Source organism: Rhagoletis pomonella, unplaced genomic scaffold (assembly GCF_013731165.1).
Source record: "Rhagoletis pomonella isolate Grant_MI unplaced genomic scaffold, Rhpom_1.0 Rhpom_scaffold_00004, whole genome shotgun sequence".
Taxonomy (NCBI): Eukaryota; Metazoa; Arthropoda; class Insecta; order Diptera; family Tephritidae; genus Rhagoletis; species Rhagoletis pomonella.
Genome location: NW_023458558.1, coordinates 13,366,856 through 13,388,449, shown reverse-complemented (window position 1 = coordinate 13,388,449; position 21,594 = coordinate 13,366,856). Strand labels below are relative to the sequence as shown.

Below are 21,594 nucleotides of genomic sequence, written 5' to 3'. Positions count from 1 at the left end.
TCTTGATACAGTCAGAAGTCACGATGTAGAGAAGAAAGGTACTGCTTTTCTGTACCGCTATTCCTATCTCAGTGAATTTTACAGAACCGCTATGACGTCACACTTGTGCCACTTGTTTACGTGTTTCTTGCAAAATTTGTTCTTCTTCTTGCATTCTTGCTCACGTTTTGGCATTTCTCTCTCGCAATTGCACCAGTGTGATGTCACACAAAAACTGTTATCAAAAATCCTCTCTCTGATGGGCGCAATCTTGTATTCTATCATTCTTGTTCAGAAGTGAACTATTTGCCGATTGGACGAGAGAAATCAATAAAGAGCGGAAACAAAAGGCCGTTTACAATGTTGTTGCTTGATATAACTTTTCAGTAGGAAAATTAAGACATTCAGGCTTTTCAGGTTTTAAATTGAAATTGGTATAATTTGGCAACATTTTGCAAAAAGTGTCCTTTATACATACATAGGTTTTATAACCAATTGGCATTTTTTTCTTCCGTAAGACGAATACTAAGAAAACATATTTTTTTTAATAAAAAAAAAAACTAATTAAAAAGTTACCCCTATAGACTCCCGATCGTCTAGCTTTGAACTAGCCACCAACTAGGATTCACAAACTATTCCCTAAAATATAGAAAATACTGAAATAGCGATTTCAGCCAGTCCTAGAGAGATACTTGTACGATAAGAAATGTCAAGAAGCTGCCGAGAAAAAAGATGCCGCCGAAACGCGAGTACGCAACTGACTGAATACAAAGAGCTTGAGATGCTGGCCAACAGGAAAACCGCCCCAAAAATTTACTCGAAAGTTTGGCGACTTAAGAAGGTTTCAAGGGCAGTGCAATTTTTAGTAAGCACTTGCGCGACGACGTGTTTGCCGAAGTCCAGAGCATGCTTAAATTGTGAAGGGAACATTTTTTCACCCTTTTAATGGTAACAACGCTGGAGCCAGCGATGGACAAGAAACCAAGCCCGCAGTAGAGTAGTAATGGAGTCGATGTTCCACCGCTTGCCTATGGCGAGTTAGGAAAAGCAATTACGCGGCTGAGCTATGCAATTACGGTGGCGAGGACTTGATAAGGTGCTTATCTTATGCAAAATATGGTCAGATAAACGCGTGCCCCACGACCGGAATGTATTATAGAGTGTATTGTGTGAAAGACTGAAGCACTCGCAAGAGGAAGATCGACACGCACCGAGTCCGATTACGACAGCATGAAAATAAGTTGTCCGTATGCCACGATGTCTGAATGTGGTATCCCCGCGAAACAGATACGGCTATGTAAACTGACGTTGAACAGTACAGAATTCCTTCAGAATTGATAAGGAAAAGTAAGGTCTACGTCGCGAATGCGAATGCGAATTTTCGGAATGCGAATGTGCGAATGCGAATGCGAATGCGAATGTTAACAGTAACATTAAAAAAGCTATAATCCACTTAAGTCATCGTTTTCATTACCTACAAATCTTCTAAATTAATAGAACATTGAACGAGTGCTTAACATACATATACAGTGCACTATGGTTTGGTGACTATCATTTGCTGGCCAAAAGTCGAGAAGTAACCAAATTGAGTTGAAAGTTAGTGTTTGGGGTTCTTGAGGTCGCTGATTTTGAATATAATGTCGGCCAAATTTTATACCTCTTTCCCTTTCACCAAAAACTGATACATAAGCGGGGGTTTCAAGATCGCTGATTTCGAATCTGATGCAAGGTTTTTGAAATTTAAAATGGCGACCAAATTTTATAAATTTTTAGCTTTTCAGCACAAACTCATATAAATGGGAGCTGATTACGAATCTGATAGCAGATTTTTTAGATTCGAAATGTCGGATCCATTATGGCCACCAAATTTTTACTTTTTCACCAAAGACTTATATTTCACCAAGGACTTATTTTCATTTTTTTAGTTTTTGCTATATATTTTTTTCTAATCACCATTTTTGCATCTTTGTTGACTGCTGTTTACCAAACATCGCAAAGCACGGCAAAACACACCTTTTCTTATAAAAAAAGCCCATTATTCAAAAAGTGCAAAAAAAATGCAACATGATTCTCAGCCCACAAACTCTAAATTGAACATTTTTATTGCCTACAAAGCTTGAAGACCGCCAAATGAAACCAATTTTTTATAGCTCTACCTAAATAATATTATTACTCAAATTAGAGTCCATTTTGAAAATGATTTTTATTTTATATGCTATATAAGCTATATGTATGTTAGTTTTATTTTTTGTTAATCACACAAATATTCATTTCCATTCTCTCCTATAAATTATATCACTCACTCGAAGACTTACATATACCATTTCGAACTACAAGAATACTGACTACGAAAGAAATACATTTTTAAATTTTTAGTAGAAATATCACCTTTACCAGCTGATATCTGAATGGGTAAACTCTTTACGAAAATAATGAGTATGTACTTTTTTACTCTGGAGAATTAGTTTAGTGAAGGGACAAAAAAAAATCGATTTATCGATATTATAAAAAATGACGTTTGGCGCGCAATTACTCTCTGTCAAAGCTCAAAAGGGGCATATTACATTTCAAGAAAAGTAATTTTAGGTTAGTTTTCCACCAATTGAGAAAATTTTCACCGAGATAAGCTCGTTTTTCTTTAAGGTAGGCCTTCAATTGAGCTTTAATTTCACATTTTCTAACGTCTCGAAATCCTACATCCCTTTCACTGGAGGAATCTAAAATTATTTCTAGGTTGCTTATACGACTTCTAGCAGTACTTGTTGACGATCCATCAATTTGCTCGATACACCACTTATCCGTTTAGCTAAAAGCCGTTTATTGCCCGCACCCTGGTTAGACAGACTAAGGGCTATTTCAACAATATTAGAGTGGACTCTCTGCCCATGTACACATTCGCATTCGCAAAACATTCGTATCATTGATGCGAACGAGAATGTGTAAAATGATGCGAATTATTCGCATTTGATCAAAGACTTCAATATGACTGCTGGCAAATTATGTGAAAGTCTAGAAAGCATCTGGTGACTTCAGATGGTGGTGGAAACCTCTCTATGTTTCATAAGCCAGACTAGATTAGCGGTTGTTTTGACTATATGTATTTTTATAATGTCTCTGCTAGTTTTTTTCCAAATATGGAAAAGACTGCGTCACAATTGCATGTGTATGTAAAAATGCGCTTTCACATTTATTAGAATTTATAATATTCAAAGCAAACTAAAAAACTTAAATAAATATTGTAATTTTTTTTATCTTAACTCGGGCGCGGGGGAAACACCCGACATTATTAGTAATTTTGTCACTGTGCACTATAACTTATTTGAATGTCCATTTTTCTCATATATTTATGTACATACATACATGTGTGCGTATGCATGTAAATTTATGCATGTTTACATATATATATAGGTACATATATCAACATGAATACTTTTGTATGTTAGAATATGCGATTATCAGTACCTACGCCATTTATCTTATACCAAATTTTGGGGAACAAATTGAATTCTAATTGACGCACAGCATGTAATCGTCACGGCAAACTGCTTGATTGTTGTGTTAATAGATCCTGGCTATTAAAAGTACAAACGAATTTACCCACGCATATGCATACATACATATTTATCCATATGTCGAATGCAACATTTACAGTTAGTTACGAAAACGTAAAAATAGATAAATGTAGATATGTACATACGTAAATAGAAAATAGAAAATGCGGGCTTCATGATATTTCTCGTATGCAAATATTTGGCTGCTGTGGCTGAGTGGGTAGCGGTGTGTACTACCACTCCGTAGGACATGGGTTAGATTTCTCGTCCGAGCAACATCTAAATTAAAAAAAGGTTTATGTAACAGCGGTCGCTCCTCCGCACGCAATGGCAAATCTCCTAGTGTTTTTCTGCCATGGAAAAGCTTCTCATTTGCCGCTGGAAGGCGGCGTAAACCTACAGATCCCTCCATTTGTGTTATTGCATTAAGACGCACACAAAAAATTTGAGGAGAAGCTCGGCCAAACACTTAGCCAAAGTGTAAACGCCAAAATAATATTATCATTATTATTATTAGACATTTGGCAAATAATAAATGATGAAAACGAAAATAGTCACCCATAAACAACATGTAAGATTGGAAGTACAATAAAATAATAACTCAATCACAATAATAAAAGCATATGTCACTAAATGAATTTGGTCTGATGTTGCGGTGTTGAAAATCTAAACTACCCAGTGGGAAAATGTAATGTATAGTAATCGAAAAAATAATCAGTAAAACAATCCTTTTCACATTCGAAAATCAAATTTTTTCCCAGAGCGATGTCCTAAGAAAAGTGGGGCATTCAATTTTGCATTACCTAGTATCGAGAAATGAATGTGTTTTAATATGAAATTTTTTGAACTTTTTGAATACATTAGAATGCTGATTACATAGTTAGCAGTAATATAATCGAGAACTCATAAGAAATACATAATATTATTTATCACGCATGTAATGCATTACTACTTTTCCGACTGGGTACATGGTGAGAAAAATTCGAATGCACAGCCAGTACAAATGTTGAATAGTCGATACGTTTTTAAGTATGCTTAGTTATCTTACTACGGCCCGAGCTAATAAAGAATTTTCGTGCAACCATGTAACATAATTATTGTATTGTTTTAGAATGAACAATGTATTGTTTTTGTAAAAAATAAAAAAGGCAGAAAACCTTGCCGTTTTGATTTCTAAATAATTTCATTTAAGAAAGACGGTAATCAATTTAATTGAATAGCTGAGTTCGACAATCGTAAATACATGGTCAAAATTTTACATTTTAAATGAAGATAGCCACTTGTTAAGAAATTTGTCTCTTCAGCCGACTGAGCTTAAAAACCGTACTAGATACTTAAACATTAACGTACCAAATCTTGTTGCACCCGTGAGATATGAAGAGAAAAACCGTGCAAGTCCGTGACTTGTGCGATTTTTAATCTCAACAACTGAATAGTGCTACTATAGTTAGTGCGGCTATATGAATATGTAAGAGAAACAACCAAGTAAGCGGCGTTTCCTCTTAAGGCAGTGTCACACGATTGAGCATTTATCCAAAATTCGGTGCAAATTGTATCATCCCAATCACGAAAAACAATTTGGGCAACATTTTCAATAGAAGTTCGCTGTATTGTATCTACCAATCGTGTGAATGTAAAAAAATATCGCCCCAATTTTTTTTTTATTTTATACCAATAGCCAAATATAAAAAATGTACAAATCTTTAAAAATGTACCAATCGTGTGACACTGCCTTTAGCATTATAGGCTACCAAAATATTCAACAAGATCTATCATTAATTTTCATTAAGCGGACAATCGATTACAAGTGAGTAGGTAAGTAGGGGCCAAACTGCTCGGAAATTTTATAAGCGGTCAAAAACTGTACAAGTTGTTAAAGAATTTCAAAATGATAAATTAATTTTCTGTGCTTATAAGCAAAAAATACTGATACGGTTTAGACATGGGCCCGCACTTATTGAGAACCTTATTTATATAACTCTAAGACTGTCCCAATTTATGTGCGCTTTTCCAGATTAAGAACAGTCATTTTAATTTTTTCAAAAATAGGCGTGACACCGCCCACTTATATTTACATAGGTACATCTCGGTAACCGATTTATATATTTCTACCAAAGTAATTTCTTTGGATTTAGCGAAGCTATGGGTTGGAAATTTTTCAGAGTGCTTCGTTATGTTTTTAGCTGTTTTTATTGCCTAATACTTAAAAAGATTAAAATAAAGTTGTTTTGAAGTTCCCAAAAAAGCAAAAAATGAGCATTATCATGAGTTTCATTTTCCCCGAACCGATTCACTTTTCACGTTTGCTTTCCATGGCTTTACTATGGGCGGATGACAAATATTCGGGTGAATTTTTTTTCAGGCGAAACTCAGGATAAGGCAGAATAAATTTTTAAAACTTAAGTTTGAACTAATAAATTATCAAATTGTGTAATTAAACGCTCATATGGAATATATTTGAAATAGGGCGGTGTAAGAATCTACCTAGCACCATTAGGGTCAGTTTCTCAATGTCTCCTCCCAGTAAAACATCGTTATCGACGTTATCGACACCCAGCCTACAGAATGTGATCAATAAAGCAGTCGATATGCTTAACTGAAGGATGTAGCTCCAGTTAGCGACTGCTCTGCGATGCTTCTAAGTTCGTAGGCATGTAGGCACAGTGTTGCCATTTTAGCTATTTTCCCACTAGATCTAGCGACTTTATTTTATACTTAGCGGTAAAATTTACAATTCGGTGACTAGCGGGATTTTTAGTGTTTACTTAGCTAGTTTTTAGCGATTTTATTAATAATGATCGAAATTCTATACATTTACATTTTTCACTGCATAAAATCGATGAGACTTAAACACTGTTTGCTATTACTAATTTTTTTACTTGTAACAGTTTTCGAATTTTCAACCTTACATTAAAGGTTTGTATTTAATTTGACATCACATGCATGTATATATCGCACGTTTAATACTTCAAAATTTCAGTTTTGTAGGAAAACGCATCGAAGTTTAATTAAGTCATACAATTGTTATACCATAAGACATATAGAAAGACTAAGTTATCTGCTAGACTGAACATATTCTCCTTACAAATCTTATTAACTGTATGACGAAATGTCAAAAAACGTAAATTTTGAATTACTTCTCTATATTATTAAACGTGCGATATGATCACATATTTTATCAAATACAATTGAACTGCTAAATTATAAAATAAACTATTTTTTCATAAGAGTTTACAGAATTGAAATGATTTAGCGGGATTATAGCGATTTTTGTTTATAAATCTGGAGGGACGGAAAAACAATAAATGGCAACACTGGTGATGACAGAGCAAAGTAGTTTGTAGTAGTAGTATTGAATATATGTAAGCCCTCGATATGTATTATGAGCTATGAGAAAGCCAAAAGGAGTTTAAAGGTCGATTTGTTAAAGTTTGTGTGATATGTATTTCTTATTTATTAAGACATTGAGAGATCTATAGAAAAACGAACATTGTACTTTTAAATTTTTAACTATGAAAGTGTGATATTTTAACTCCGGGATGGAGAGCGTAAGTAGCAGCAGATCAGGATATTTCAACCTAAAACTATATGGTGGTCATTATACGAGCACCAGCTAAATTCCCTAACAAACCTCAAGACAGATCTTGTTGGGTTTTCTTTTAACTTCGTTCGTAAACATTTAAAGTTATGCTCACATTTGCACCCCTTTAATGCACTTACCTAACATCTTGATCACGCGACGCGTTCCATAATGATTCATCCGCCCACGCACAGCGCTCAACTGACTCCCGCCCGTGTAACGATAGAGCATCGTATCGCTCTGTGTGCTCTGCATGCTCATGCGGCCGTTGCCTTTGCGTGTTCCGCTCGTTCGGGCGAAGCTACTGCTACCAAAGGGAAGCCGTCCACTGCCGCTGCCCCTGCCGCTGCCGCTACTTCCCCTACCGTTTACCGCTTTCCCGCCCGTACTAATGTAACCAAAGCCGCCCCCATCGACCTCACCACCCGTGGCACCCATTAAGTTTGAGCGATGCAATCGCAGGCCAATCAGCAAATATAATACCAAAATGATGGACATTGGAGCAAAGAAGAAAATGAAAGTGGACAGCTGAAATGAGTGTTGAATGATATTTCGCACCACAGCGCATTTCTCGATGCCATTCAGCATGATAATGCCGAATTGGGCCGCCTGCGGTATGGCCGTCAGCACCGAAACTAGCCATATGAGCACAATGATGCGGATGGCACGACTCAATTTTGACATAGCCTGCCCGAGAAATGGATGGCAGATGGCCATATACCGCTCCACCGTGAAGGCGGTTATGGTGAGCACAGTTGCATTTGCTGAGGTCTCAGCCAATACGCCGCGGCCGATGCAAAAGTATTCGCCAAAAACATACGGATATTTCGACCAGATGAAGTACATCTCTTGTGGAACTCCGGAGAGCAGTAGCAAAAAATCAGAGATGGCCAAACTGAAGAGATAATAGTTGGTGGCTGTGTGCATGGAGCGATTTTTCTTGATAACAATGCAGGTGCTGATATTTCCAATAACACCGCTTACAAATATCAAACTGTAAATGATCGTCACCGGTATTACGATGTTGAGTGAATCCCTCGTAGGACCCAGGTCGTAAAAGTGATGAAACGAACCATTTTGTGCATTGTCATAGTTGTAGTTGTAGGCGGCGAATGGATCGTCAAATGAATTGGAGGTACTGTTGTTGATTAGCGGTTGGAGCGCGCTGCTGGCATTGGATAAAGCTGCGTTTGATTTTAGTGCACTTGCGTTTGGGTCTAGGGTGGTAGCTGTCGAGGCCATAGCTAAACGTGCAAACGATGCAAGTGCTTTGTTGGTATCGGTCATTTCCTGCGTATACGCTTAATATTCGATGTTGATTCTTCGTTTTTCACACTTTTTCTAATGCAATATTAAGATTTTCACCGTTTATTTGTTTACACTTCGCTTTATTTTTAGTTCAACCGCAAGTGAATTCGCACTGTGTGTTTTCTTTGCAATTTCATTATTTCAATGCGACGATATGCAAATCACAATAATTGCAAATGAAAAATGCGCTTGACTTCGACGCAAGCGACTACGACAACGCCAATGACCACGACAATGCTAAACTGTCCCAGGTAATTGCGAATATCGGCATATGAGTCCAAACGTTAGTTAGCAAGTAAGTAAGAAAGCGCGCGTCTCAACTGTAATCACGCCGCATCCACGGTCAACACGCAACGCTGTGCGCCACACTATACACTATTTTCGCACAAGAAAATAGGAAAACACTTCACATATAAATATTGTATATGCATACATTTATGTACAAATCTTCCAATTCATTAGGAATAATATGTATGAATTTTTTTCGCGTTGCGCGCGCCCCTTTATTTGCCGGAAAACCCTACAAACGCGTCCGTTTAAACTCGAGTCCCAGCAGCGTTTAAATGTCCCGCACAAATGGCAGTATTAGTGAGCCGCTATACATAAATAGCCTGGATCTGTTTCTAGTTAACTTCGGTTATGGGCGCTGCATCCGCTGCATGCATACCGGTGCTGTTGTAGCTCTTCCAGCTGTCAGAAACACAAAGAGTTTTCGAGGTTGCATGCGCGCGTATTTATGGCAAAATTAGACCCCAACAACAAAAACGACGAACACTACAGCGACAGCGGCAAGCGCTACCATTGGCGTTACAATACATACATACATACGTAATATGGATTTTATACTCGTATGTGCTATATATTAAAATACATACATAGCTACCTACATATGTATGTATGTATGTGCTGCTAGCGCTGATTTAATTGTATGCATACGTTTTCGTATTTGTTTTCGTTTTCATTTTCCATTTCGATTGCATTTGAATTAACGACAATTTTCGCTCCGTGCATTGCTTTGTGTTTGCGCTTTTAGGGATGATTAGATTTGCATATGATTTGCGTAAATATGAAATACAGTCAACCTCAAATAAAATACCCTTACATTGCTAATTTGTTAAATGAAAATTTTTTTTTGATTCAAGCCATTTTTTTCTAACAAACTTCTTAAGGTAAATGATGCTTTATGTACTCTTATTATTTACCGTTACATTTTGGGCGTGATAAATTTATTGACCGTTAAACTGAAATTTAGATGGATCGTAGGTCAGTCTAATTTGGCTGACTGTCTGCACGCAACGCTTAGACATTTTGGCCCCTTGCGATACCAGATTGGAATGAAAACATTCCAAAAATCAACGGTAAGTGATACTTCATTCTTGCAATTTTTTATACAAAAATATAAGGAGCTACAAAACTGCATACTGAAAATCTTTCTATGATGGATTTTTTTTTTATTGCACAAAGTTTGATACATTTATATTTATATGGTTTTTTGTAAAGAAAAAGGTGTTAAAAAAAAAATAACTCAAATTAAATAACAAAAAAAAGCTATTGTGGTGCGCTTATAATTTTGACACTGGGAGTATAACGAATGGTATACTATTTTACATATTTTTATTTATTGTTTCCCTTAGCTTTTAGTTTTCTTGATTGTTTGCGCACTGAATTCATGGCGCAAGCTTCCACAATTTAACAAGAAATGTATCCTTAAATAAAACAGTCAATTTTTATAACTTATGTGAATGGTTTTTCTTAATTTTCGATTTTAATCGAAACGACCGATTATTCGGTTAATTTCTTACGATTAATTGCAATTAATAATCGAATTCTTTCGATTAATCGATTAACCTATTAATCGATTAATTAATTGTACCACCAGTAGAGAGTGAACTGTCAGCAAACCCGTTATCCTTCTGCAGTCTTTCTGTAGCACTGTGGCTGAAGGTGGTAATACTATCCCCCCCCCCCCTCTCCCCCGCAGCTACTTATCTTTGCAAGACCTTATCCAAATCGTTCTGCAAATTTATTAGCAGTTCTTTTATGTAACTTATTTGTTCTTTCCCTAAGTAAATAACGATTTTGTCAACCTCATCTACTATTTCGTTTCCTTCAATAACCCTATGAACTGGAAACCTGTAGGTGTGCCTATTCGCGGCTAGCATCTCTGAATCTTAAAACATTTTTGGAAGAAATGTGGCTAACGCTGATGCCTTTATCCTCGCTTAACCAAATCGATCATGTTGTGACAGACGGAAGGCATGCTTCCAGTATTTCAGCCGTACGTACTACGTACATTGGGAGGGTCAAACATCGACTCCGAAGGGTCCGAATATTCCAGGTGCATACCCGTTGGTCAACATCAAAAGAAGACAGTTTCATCGGAGGCGTTTTTGTTATTTTGCGCACAGGTTCTTCGCGTTCTCACTTAAACTCGCTGCCAAATGGGTGTTTCTCACTACCCAGTGGGTATGTGGATGTAAATATCCAGACGACGTGTGTTGCAAATGAATCTCTTCCGGTCACTTCTTGGTGAGCGGCAGTAAAAAGTTTTCAGTAATGTATTAAATATCGTATTTGTTCAGCGCAGTGCGTATTCATCCATAAGTGGAAGAAACAATAGGACTGTTCGGGATTTTTTGCATACTTCATTGCATTTTTAAATCCCGATTTTCAGTTTTTTCTTTATTAATTTAATAGAAGTATCCGTGCACTCTAGCTCAAAGGCCATTTTTCGGATATTTGGTTATATTTCTATCATTCTTGCTTTAAAAATCTTTAAGGTCATTAAATTTATTTGTTAAGTTTTTGTTACGAAACGATACAAACTTGACTTTGGTAAAATTTAAAAAATAATACTTGTTTTCTTTAGAAATCAATGGATATGAAAAAGGGAAGCTATATACATACGTATATTATATGTATCAATTTTTGCGATAATTTTTCAAGTTATTTTCTCTTTGGTTTGTTAAAAGATAACAGGTCTTTTTATTCTAAAAGCAAAATTTTAGGTTTTGATTCGCAGCTTTTGAAATGTCTGGATTTTTGGTCACAGACTTATATTGGTCGCCGTACTTATATTGGACAGTAAACTGCTTCTTAAGCAATAAAATTTACGGTACAGGGTATTGATAGTATTTATCAAGCCTTTCCTTGCTTTTGATTATGGTTTTTTTTATGGAAAGCGTATTGTTGGACGAGCACACGAAATTCCATATCCATTTTCGTCAAAATTTATGAGGTTGTCTACTTTTTAAATGGTGTAAGTAAGTGATGTGGCTCGCGCAAAAATTTGATCCAGGACCAATGCTGCATTTAAAGATGAGTCCCAGATTGACCGAGCTTTTCTCGGACTGCATACACTTTTTAAAATTTTCAAGGTTTGTGTATCAAATAATAGTCAATTGGATAGCTTTAATTTAAAAAAATTGTTTGTAATATTGGGCACGTTCAGAAGGCGCAACAGCTCAGTAACTGTTGCCATTGCATCTTCTGAACGCGTTGTTGTTTACTTCTGATCAACTGAACATTTGCGTGTTAGATGATCGTAATATTTTTCTGATTATTTGAGACAACATGTTGTTGAGAGTTGAATTTGACAGCTAATGCATCAAGCAGTTCAGAAGACGCATAACGAACACTGATTTCTTTAGCAACGGTTGCGCTCAACTGCGGCGCCTTCTGAACCTACCCATTGTAAATGGAATTTATTATTGAAATATGAAAAGTAAAAGTCAAAAGTACGTACATGGCGTATGAGTTACCCAGACGAGATGAGAATGTTACTCATACGCCATGTACTTACGTTTGATTTTAACTTTTCATTGATAAATGGCAAATCAAATATATCCATTTTGAATTTTTAAAATCTGATTCCAGATTCACAATCAGCGACCTCAAAAACCCCTATTTGTAAATTTTTAAGCGAATCAAATCGGTTTAAATTGTCTTGTCCACCATATTGACTCCGCCATTTTCAATTTTTGCCAATCTGGCTTCAGATTCGTAATCAGCGACCCCGAAAACTTTGGAATAAGCTTTTTCTCACATTTCCATTGCCTGTGGAGGGGCGACCGCTTTTAGAAAAATCGTTTTTAATTGAAACTGCTTTGCGTTCAGTTGGGAGCATGACACATTCAACAAGGTAAAAGTGATTGTCAAACCTTAACCCTTAATAACCTAGCTTACAGCAAAAATGCACACTGGGTGCTACTTTCCAATTGATATGTAGAATTGCAAGCTGATTCCGAAAATCAAGTTAATTTTTTTTTCTATGGATAAGTTTTGGAGCTATTTGCAAGCTACCGTTATTCAGCTAAAAAAAAAATTGGTCCACTTAATCATGTATTTTAATTAGAATTTCTAAATTAATTTTTGGTATGCAGTTTTATAGCTTATTTAAATCCACTATAATTAAGTGACAGTTTGGAGTTGCTAAAAAATCGCATTGATTTTTTATAATTTTTTTTTTTCTGATGTTGTTATGCACTCTTTTTTCCATATTTATTTACTTTATAAAAGACTTACAATGATTATATAAACCATAAAACACAGCGCTAGCAGCAGAGGCTTTCGGCTATTCCATATAAAAAATAACTTTGTATGGAAAAAAATTCGTGATACCCTCAGAAAAAAAAATTGAAAAATCAACGCAATTTTTTTTTTGAAATTTCAAATTTGCACTTTATTGTACTAGAATTGAATAAGCTATAAAACTGCATACCAAGAATTAATGTAGAAACTAAAATTAAAATGCTTGGAATTAGAGTGGAAAGTTTGTGGAATTTTTACAATTTGTGAACAAAGCCTAAAATTTGGAGTTAAGGAGGTATACTTTTATATAAAAATAGTGAACATTACACAAACAAAAGATATGTGAATAGTCGAAAATGTTCAAAATGTTGAAGAACTATCGTTTTGTCGCGGGCTGTACACACAAAATTTGCTCAAAAATTTCGTTTAGTTAGGACAGACAGTCTTTCATGTAAAATTAATAATACATAAGTTAGTTAGTTTGGTGAAAGATTTTTATTTACAAATTTTAGTTCTTGGTAAGTACTATCTACACATTTTCATGCTCGTAACTGCTGTTGTGTTGTTCGAAAACCCTGGTCAATCGTGTGCGAAGAAATTTCATTGATGAAAGTAGGTCTTGACTTCCGTTCGTTTTTCGGAAATTTCCAAATCCACCAACAGCGGGCATTCGTTATATAAAATCAGTCGAACCGATTTGTCTACCTGCGCGCAATGTAACAAGTGCAGCACGCGCAGGCGCGGCAAAGATTTTGCTATGCAAAAGAGCGCATTGCGACCCAAAGTCGGGCAAAAGGTGATAATCAACTCCTCGAGTAGTGGGCATTGTTTTACCAAAACTTCAATACCGCGATCAGTATATAAGCCACGTCCAAAGCTTAGGCTACGCAGGTGAGGAAACTTTAGTGTCTCCAACAACTCATCGTCGTTTAGCTGTTGACACGATTTCAAATTCAACTTTTCCAACCGCCGCAAACGTCGAATCGGATATGGATGGTGGGCGGTGCCGGTAAGTGCCTCAATGTTAAAATCATTGTTGCCACTCAGATCCAGCTCACGCAATTGCGTTGAGTGTTTAAAAATTGCAGCCAGCGATCTATTGGTAACTGCATGCTTACAATATCTCAGCACTAAAACTTCTAAATGCACCAAATTGGATGCTATACAGCACAGCTCATCTTCCTCTAGAAGCCGTGTGTAACTCAATATGAGTTTCTTCAAGTTATGGCAACACTCGCTTATCACGTGCGTGCCGGTTATGTGTTTGGGTAAATAGAAATTAAAAAAAGCCAAGTGCTCCAGCGTTTTGGCGCATGACTCCAATAGCTTGAAAATATTTGGATTTACCGGCCGCAGGCAATCCACTTCCAGGTAACGCAGTGGTAGCCCTTGCAAACACTGAAGCGTTCCCTCAAATATCTGCGTATTGCAGGCATAAATTTTAACTTTCTGCAGCTTTTTTAGTTGGCCGAATGCCTCCACCCATTTTGTTGTGAGCGAAGCGGGTTCATTCATTGATTCAAAGTAGACAACATGAAGGCTTTTCAAAGTTTCCGCATGATCCTTCAGCACCGACAGGAAAAGCTCGGCATGCTCAGCATAAACACGTATACTCAATTCCTCTAGCTGCGTCGTCGTATTCTCGCGTAGGCATGTAGTGAGTAGGGCTTCGGATGAGCTCTGTTTCACCGAGTCGTCCACAAAATGAATGCCTTTCAAATTGCCAAACGCATTCAATTCGAATGGCACCTGCGCAGGGAATACATACACACCCTCAAGCACCAGTCGTTCAAGATTCGGGAAGCACGCATATAAGCTGTTTTGTTCGAAGAATGCTTTCAACTTTAAACTTCGCACATCAGCGCCAATGCTTTGGAGTATGAATTGCAATTCATTAAGCTGTGCGCTGTCGGCGCCCACATATTCCACGTGACTGTACACCATTCCGGATGCGAAATGCCTTGTTTGTGCTAGTTGCTTCCAAATATCTATCACATTATCCTGCTTGATGCGCAAACTAAATTTGTTCGAAAAGCGCTTGCGTGCGATAGCTTCCATCCAAAGGCGGCAGACTAACCGTGCCTGCGTTAAGTCCGTGTAAGGCAGGTAGGAGAAAATGTTTATCAGGATTTCGTTGTGCAGCTGGGGTAGTGGCTCATCGCGTAGTTGAAATGTTTCTACATATGCAATAGATAAATAGCTTTATTAGTCTTTTTCTTGCTAGTATTAAACCACTTATTTATGTGTATTATACCATTTCTGCAGGGGTCCTCTTCCCGGTAAACGGATGCTTCGCTGCCTATATCCATTTCCCAGTTATTGGCCATATTTAGTATGATTTCAAAATGTTACTAGCCTGTAAAAACAATAAATAAAAATGCTTGAGCTGACACTTCGATTGGCGTTTGTACTTTATATCGCTAGATGTAATTTATTAAATTTAATAAGGTTTAGAATTTCTCTTCGAATTCCGTAGAAAGATTTGCTAGAGATGTGCACTGTGACCTTGGGTATATTCTACCAGTAAGTAAAAACTTCACACTTTGTATAGGATTTATAAAAATTTCGTCGAATTTCAAAAATTATTCACCAAAATGTCAAACTTTTTATTCCGAGTTTTTTTAAATTCTATATACCCAGTTTTGCAGTCCATTAAATAATAATAAAGTGGTAAAGTAAAGGACTACACAACATCAAAAATTCTGATTTTTATAAATTTTTTATGAAACTTTGTCGAATTTTCCAACTCTTTGTACAAAGTTTAAATTTTGAACTTACCTGGTTTTATGTATTATTTATCAATATACTGCGGATGTTTATGCAGAAGATAGAAGCCCAAAAAAATGTAACACTTAACTATAAGCAAAATAAATAAATTTGTATACAATTTGCTTATAGTTACGGCGACCATTCGTACCGAATTCGACGGGACAGTACCGTATTTGAGAAAGTTGTCCCGCTGAATATTTTTTGAAAGTCGGGACGTATAAGTATGCCGATTTTTCATATTTGTAACGATTAAATTCCGATTTACAGTGTTTTATTTATTAATTTGAAACGACAAATTTTTCGGACAAATGTGGCAGCACTTTCGTTACCACGAAGAACTAAGAATATAAGGGAGCCTTAAACATAGCCAAGCATCCTTAGTTTCTATGATCTTTGGCTTTGGTCTTTCAAACTGGTACTCTCGCTGTATTGCTGTCTATCAGTTTAGCTTAAATTTGTTAAGGTTTTTGTAATTATTTGTTATGTTTTTTGTTCTCTTTAAATAAAAAGATACTAACTTGAATTCAATGAAATTTATAGTTTTATAATACTTATCTCCGCAAAAAATGGATATGAAAAATATAAGCTATATATTTAAAATATATACATACTTTACTTTGGCAAAACCTCGTATCTCAGAAGTAACGATCATTTTCAAGCTTTTTCTCTTTGTTTTGTTTTAGATAAATCCGTATTATTTTTTATTCTAAAACAAAATTTTATGTTCGGATTCGATAATTTAGCAATGTCCCGATTTTTGTGCACAGAAATCTGGTCTTCGTATTTATAGTTATACTGGTACATATTTTTTGGTTTCGGTTTCTGCATAAACATCCGTAGTCTATTTATCAAGAATTGGCATTCTAGCACAGAAATCAAAAGCTCGTTTCTTAATAAATTATCAAAAATTAAAATTTTATTGACAAGCGTATACAAATTATGTAATAAAAAATTTTTTCTATCATTTAAATACTGCATGTGGCGGCATTTGAACCTACGATCCACGCAATTGTAGTCGCCATCTTGGCTACGGCAGTCAAAAGCTTTTTTATTTTTATATTCATATCAAGGCACATTAAACAGCTAGTATCAGTAGAGCAAAAACAACATTTACGTGTATTTTGTTGCTGCTTCTGGTATCGAAAGTGTCAAAAACTGTTCTGAATTTTTTCTTCTAAATCAAAGCGTGCCATGTGAAATACAAAAAATTATAAAAAATAAAAAATTGAAATTGGAAAAAATAGAAACTGATGCAACTTTCTTTCCCAGTAAATTTGTTTGCTTCTCGAAGCATTGATCCATCCTTTGCAAGGCCCAGTAATCAGCGGTCGTGCTGCCGAGTTGGGCGAACGTTCCAAAAGCTGCTATTCAATCGCTTGTTTTGTAAGGAAAAAGGTTTCACATGCAAATGGATTTTAACAATTCAGAATTTTTGTGAGAAAAAATTAAAAATATTTGACATTTTCGAGACCAAATAATTTGACAAAAAATCAAATCAGCTGCACTACTGATACTACCTGTTCAATGTACCTTGATTCATATGGTTCGCATATTTACTTGTATTTCTTCAAGAAAATTTACAGCAAAAGCAAAGTACTTTTTAAAACAAAATCAATAATGAAAAATATTTCTTGTGATCTTTTTTGAGAGCTGCAAACAGCCCTTTACTTTGAAAACATTAACTTTAAAGCATTTTTTCTAGCTTTTATTTGAGTTATGACGTTTTTTCGGCAAGTGAGTGGTTTGTATGTTCTTCGCGCTTCTCAATAGCTCTAGTAACCGTCACAAGCTACATATTTATCTCTTACGAACTGGAGATATTAAATACGTAGCAATATTTACATATTAAAATTTGTTCTCTTATTTTCATCATTTCAATCAGCGTTGCCGCGAGCTCGAAAAAAAAAGTATCAGTTGTTGAGCAGAAAAAGTATCAAAAACAAGCAAAACTGTTACTTGTTAAACTTTATTTGAAAAACAAGGTATTAAAATTTTATAATTAATTCCATAGTTACAAAAAAAAATATATATATTACTTGCTTTAACAAAATCATAGAATAGTTTTTTCTACGCTTGCTCCATATTTTACAGCACGATTTGGACAACAAAATCAAAACTTGACTAAAAATTCCGCAGTTGTCGCCATACGCAGCTCAAATTATTGTACAATAAATAACACAAGCATGAGCAAAATATCAAAATGATTTTGATTTTAGCGCAATAACTGTGCAATTTAGTACAAACAACCCCACACTCCACACAAACGACCGACGCAAGCCCCACATTGCGTAGTGTTTTTGTGTGGTTTGGCGGCGTGTGCAAAGAAATTCCGGGTTGTTTTTCCCTTAGAAGAGTTACCAAATCAAACTTATAAATATCTAGAACTATATAAATTGTAACACTTTAAATAACAAGAATGAAATTCTTTGCCTTTAAACTAGTAATATTATTCATAGTTTTCAAAAATTAATTTCTGCCAGCCAAAAGTATAAAAATAGGGCATTTGTGAACAAAAAAGTATCAAAGTATCAAATCTTACAATTTAGAAAAAAAAGTATCAAAAATTATACAATTGTATCAAAACGGCAACGCTGATTGTAATATATATGGATACTAATTAGAGCATTCAATCCCCAAGCATTTTAACAATCCCGGGATTTCGGGATCCCGAGATTTTTCGGGATTTCGACTTCATCACAACTTTTTGCATTTTACAGTAGGTTCGCCTTTTTCAAACCACACAGATTCATATGCACCACATTTGGTATTAGGGGACCATAGTGCCCTTTAGTAAAAGAGTATGTAATTTTACGTTTCAATATTTTTTTTTTTTAATATCATTTTGTTGACAAGTAAACATTAACTCATATTTGCAGAAATCCTTTTCCAAAAAAGTCGAACAAAGTAAAATGCAGAACAACTCCGCCATACTGTAAAAGCTTGTTGTAGAAAAAATTTTTTTGATGAATGGAAGTACCTAACGTTGTAACAAATTTTGCTTATATTATTTAATAAAAAAATGTTTAACCTGCTCCGAAAATTTCATTTTTGCTCCGATTTTTCGAGTCATTTGCCCCCGAATCGAGTTTCAGTAGTCCGAACGCTGACATGCGCATTAAATTGAAAGAGAAAGAAGAGTATAATGGTGTAGAACGCTTGGTTTGGCGCTGCCAGGTGGCTGTTTGGATACGCTTCAGTATGTATACACATATATGTATTTTTCATTCATACGTGTATGGACAGCATACTGGGGAGCACGCTTTCAGAGCTTTTGAGGAGAGCCGAAATTTGAGATATTTTATGTGGAGATACATAGATATGTACATATGCATGTATGTACGTTAGGGTGGTTCAAAAGTCCACCGCAAAGTTAACTTTTTGGAATTTTCTTGCTGCCTCTTAAATTTTAATTAACTAACTCTTAAATTTTATTTAAATTAATTAACTCTTAAATTTTACTAAATATTTTTTCAAAACGTGTGTGATATAGTTACAAACACATAAACTTACTATATTTTGTAAATAAAATAAGAGAATATCGGTTACATAACAAATAGTTAGTAAAATTTTAAAATTATCACACTTGACTTTAAAATTTTACTATATATGTACATACTTTTTCATAGCCAATAACTTCATCTCCTACACACGTATATACAAAAATTTGTTGTTTTATGTGTTCGTGACCAGATCGCGTACGTTTTGGATAAAACAGTTAGTATGTTACGATTCTATTGTTTGCATATATCTTAAAAGAAATATTTTTATTCGAACCAAATATAGTAATTGTTAACGATTTTTAAGCGATTCTACAAAACAATTTATTTTCCCCACATGAAGTACATATATATGTATATAGAAAACTTCAAAGCCACTGCGGCATGCTTAAATGTTAACCGAAATAAAAAGCAGGATGTCTTCTTATTTTCGATATTCTTAAGATCTTGGGGGTGGTTGGAAAATAAGTTGGACCACCCTAATGTACATACATATGTATGTACATAAGCACTTAAGTAAAATTACGTATCTGTGTCAATGTGAAAGTCTGCGCTACACGCAAATCCACTAGCATAATATTTAATGCATATTTCTGTCAAAAATATTTACGCTTACCACTTTTATTAAATAAATTATAAATAAACTTTAGCTGATGATTACCTCCAACAAACAAATCCGTTTCTTATCAATGTCTGACGCGTCGGCAAGGTAACATTCAATAACAATTTCGAAATGTTGCGCTTCTCTTGGACCTGCTGCGGTTTTAATCCAGTCAAATTGTATTGGAAATCTTTTTTTTTTTTAGTACTATTTTCAAATTTTTCACATTTTATTTCACTTAAACCATTATTCGCCAACCGATTTATATTTTTGTTATTGTTGCACTTTGTTTTTATTTCCTTCACTCTCCACCGCTATTGAAACGAACACCGACTGAGTCTGCAGTCAAAGCGCTATAAAAACAAAAACACCACCGGCTAGCGTAAATAAAAGCGAGCGTAAGAAAAGTATCCACATGTTCTCTCAAAAATTGTATAGCTACGAGTACTTGTGTATGTACAGATGTTTTTCACCTACCATCGCGCAACCATGGTGTTGTTGTTTGGGCACTTTGAGGCGCAGCACAACTCGTTTTCCCACACATTGCACAGTGAGCATGTTATTGTTCTTAACCAAATAAAATCGAGGTGAATTTATTCAAGTGAAATTCTATGTACGTATGTACATACACGAATAGTGGTAATGAAATGCTCAGTGCATTAAAAATTTAGTGCAGCGTACCCAACCCTGATACGTAAATACACCCTGTGTCATAACCACAGTAAGTAAATGGTCAAGAAATAAATTACTATTATTTTGTGTGTGTAAATTAGGAATATTAATCTCCGGATGCCGGGATCCCGGCCTTTTTATGTTCCCAAAAATCCCGGTATTTTCGGGATTTGTAATTTGAACTGATGGCAATAATAGAAACTCCTTTCTTGACCAGTATTGGCTATATTTCTTTTTACCTCCCTTTTATTAGCTCGGGATGTAACTATGTAATATTGATGCGCCTAAAAGATGCAGCGATTTCTATTCTCAAGTTACATACCTGATGACAGTAGGAATGGAAATTATAATAGCGAGGTTTTAGTTTTTTAAACTATAATTTTATTTTATTTAATACATATGTAATTAATATTTTTGAAGTGAAAGTTCTTTAGCGGCGGTTTGTTGGTTGGGAGTAAATTGGCAAATTCAACAGAAATTGCACACGGAAATGGCGCAACGGAAATGGTTGGGGCTGAAATAAGTGCTTCTGGTGTGTATGCATATGGTATTAATTTAACAAAAAGTTGCTAATAAAAGGTCAATGAACAACACTTAGACCAATGCAAGAATGAAAGTAAAGGTGACTACGTACATAGATAAAGAAAATGATAAAGGCAAAGGTAAAAATAAAAACAAAAACAAAGATGCGTAAAGATAAAGGCAAAAATGAAGACCAAGGTAAATTTAAACACTTCAATTATATATATATAAGAGCAAAGGTGAAGGGGAATATGTAGATAAAGATAATGATAAACATAAAAGTAAGTAGACAAAGTGGGGGGATGAGGATTCTGATAAAAACAAAGATGAAGATAGGGGAATAAAGATTAAAAGGAAAGAGTATAGAGAGAGACACAGAGACTCAATCTGGGGACTATTTTGCCATTTTAGAGATTTTCGGGACTTATCGATAAAATCGCTAATATTGTTATCAATTTTGCTATCGATATTTTCGGAACTTTTCAATGTAATAATCGATATTTTTATCGATTTTATTATCGATATTTTCATCGATTTTGTAATCGATGGTTTTAACTATTTTGTTAGCGATTTTTATATCGAATT

At 35.3% G+C, this 21,594-nt stretch overlaps 2 protein-coding genes across 2 annotated transcripts in view; both read right to left on the bottom strand.

The window, feature by feature from the left end:
* LOC118737050 (pyrokinin-1 receptor) overlaps positions 1 to 9,244 on the bottom strand; it is a 21,385-nt gene extending 12,141 nt beyond the window's left edge. Inside the window, exon 1 of the mRNA XM_036467295.1 lies at positions 7,251 to 9,244. Within this exon, the coding sequence (XP_036323188.1) occupies positions 7,251 to 8,397 (1,147 nt within the window). The 5' untranslated portion in view covers positions 8,398 to 9,244. The remainder of the gene's footprint in view (positions 1 to 7,250) is intronic.
* A 4,176-nt stretch (positions 9,245 to 13,420) lies between these two features.
* Positions 13,421 to 20,037, bottom strand: LOC118737049 (F-box/LRR-repeat protein 4). The gene is made up of 3 exons (XM_036467293.1): positions 19,876 to 20,037; positions 15,203 to 15,304; positions 13,421 to 15,125 (listed from the first exon to the last, which is right to left on the bottom strand). The coding sequence occupies exons 2-3, from the start codon at positions 15,273 to 15,275 to the stop codon at positions 13,549 to 13,551; spliced, it is 1,650 nt and encodes a 549-aa protein (XP_036323186.1). The 5' UTR covers positions 15,276 to 15,304; positions 19,876 to 20,037; the 3' UTR covers positions 13,421 to 13,548.
* Positions 20,038 to 21,594: the final 1,557 nt, after the last annotated feature.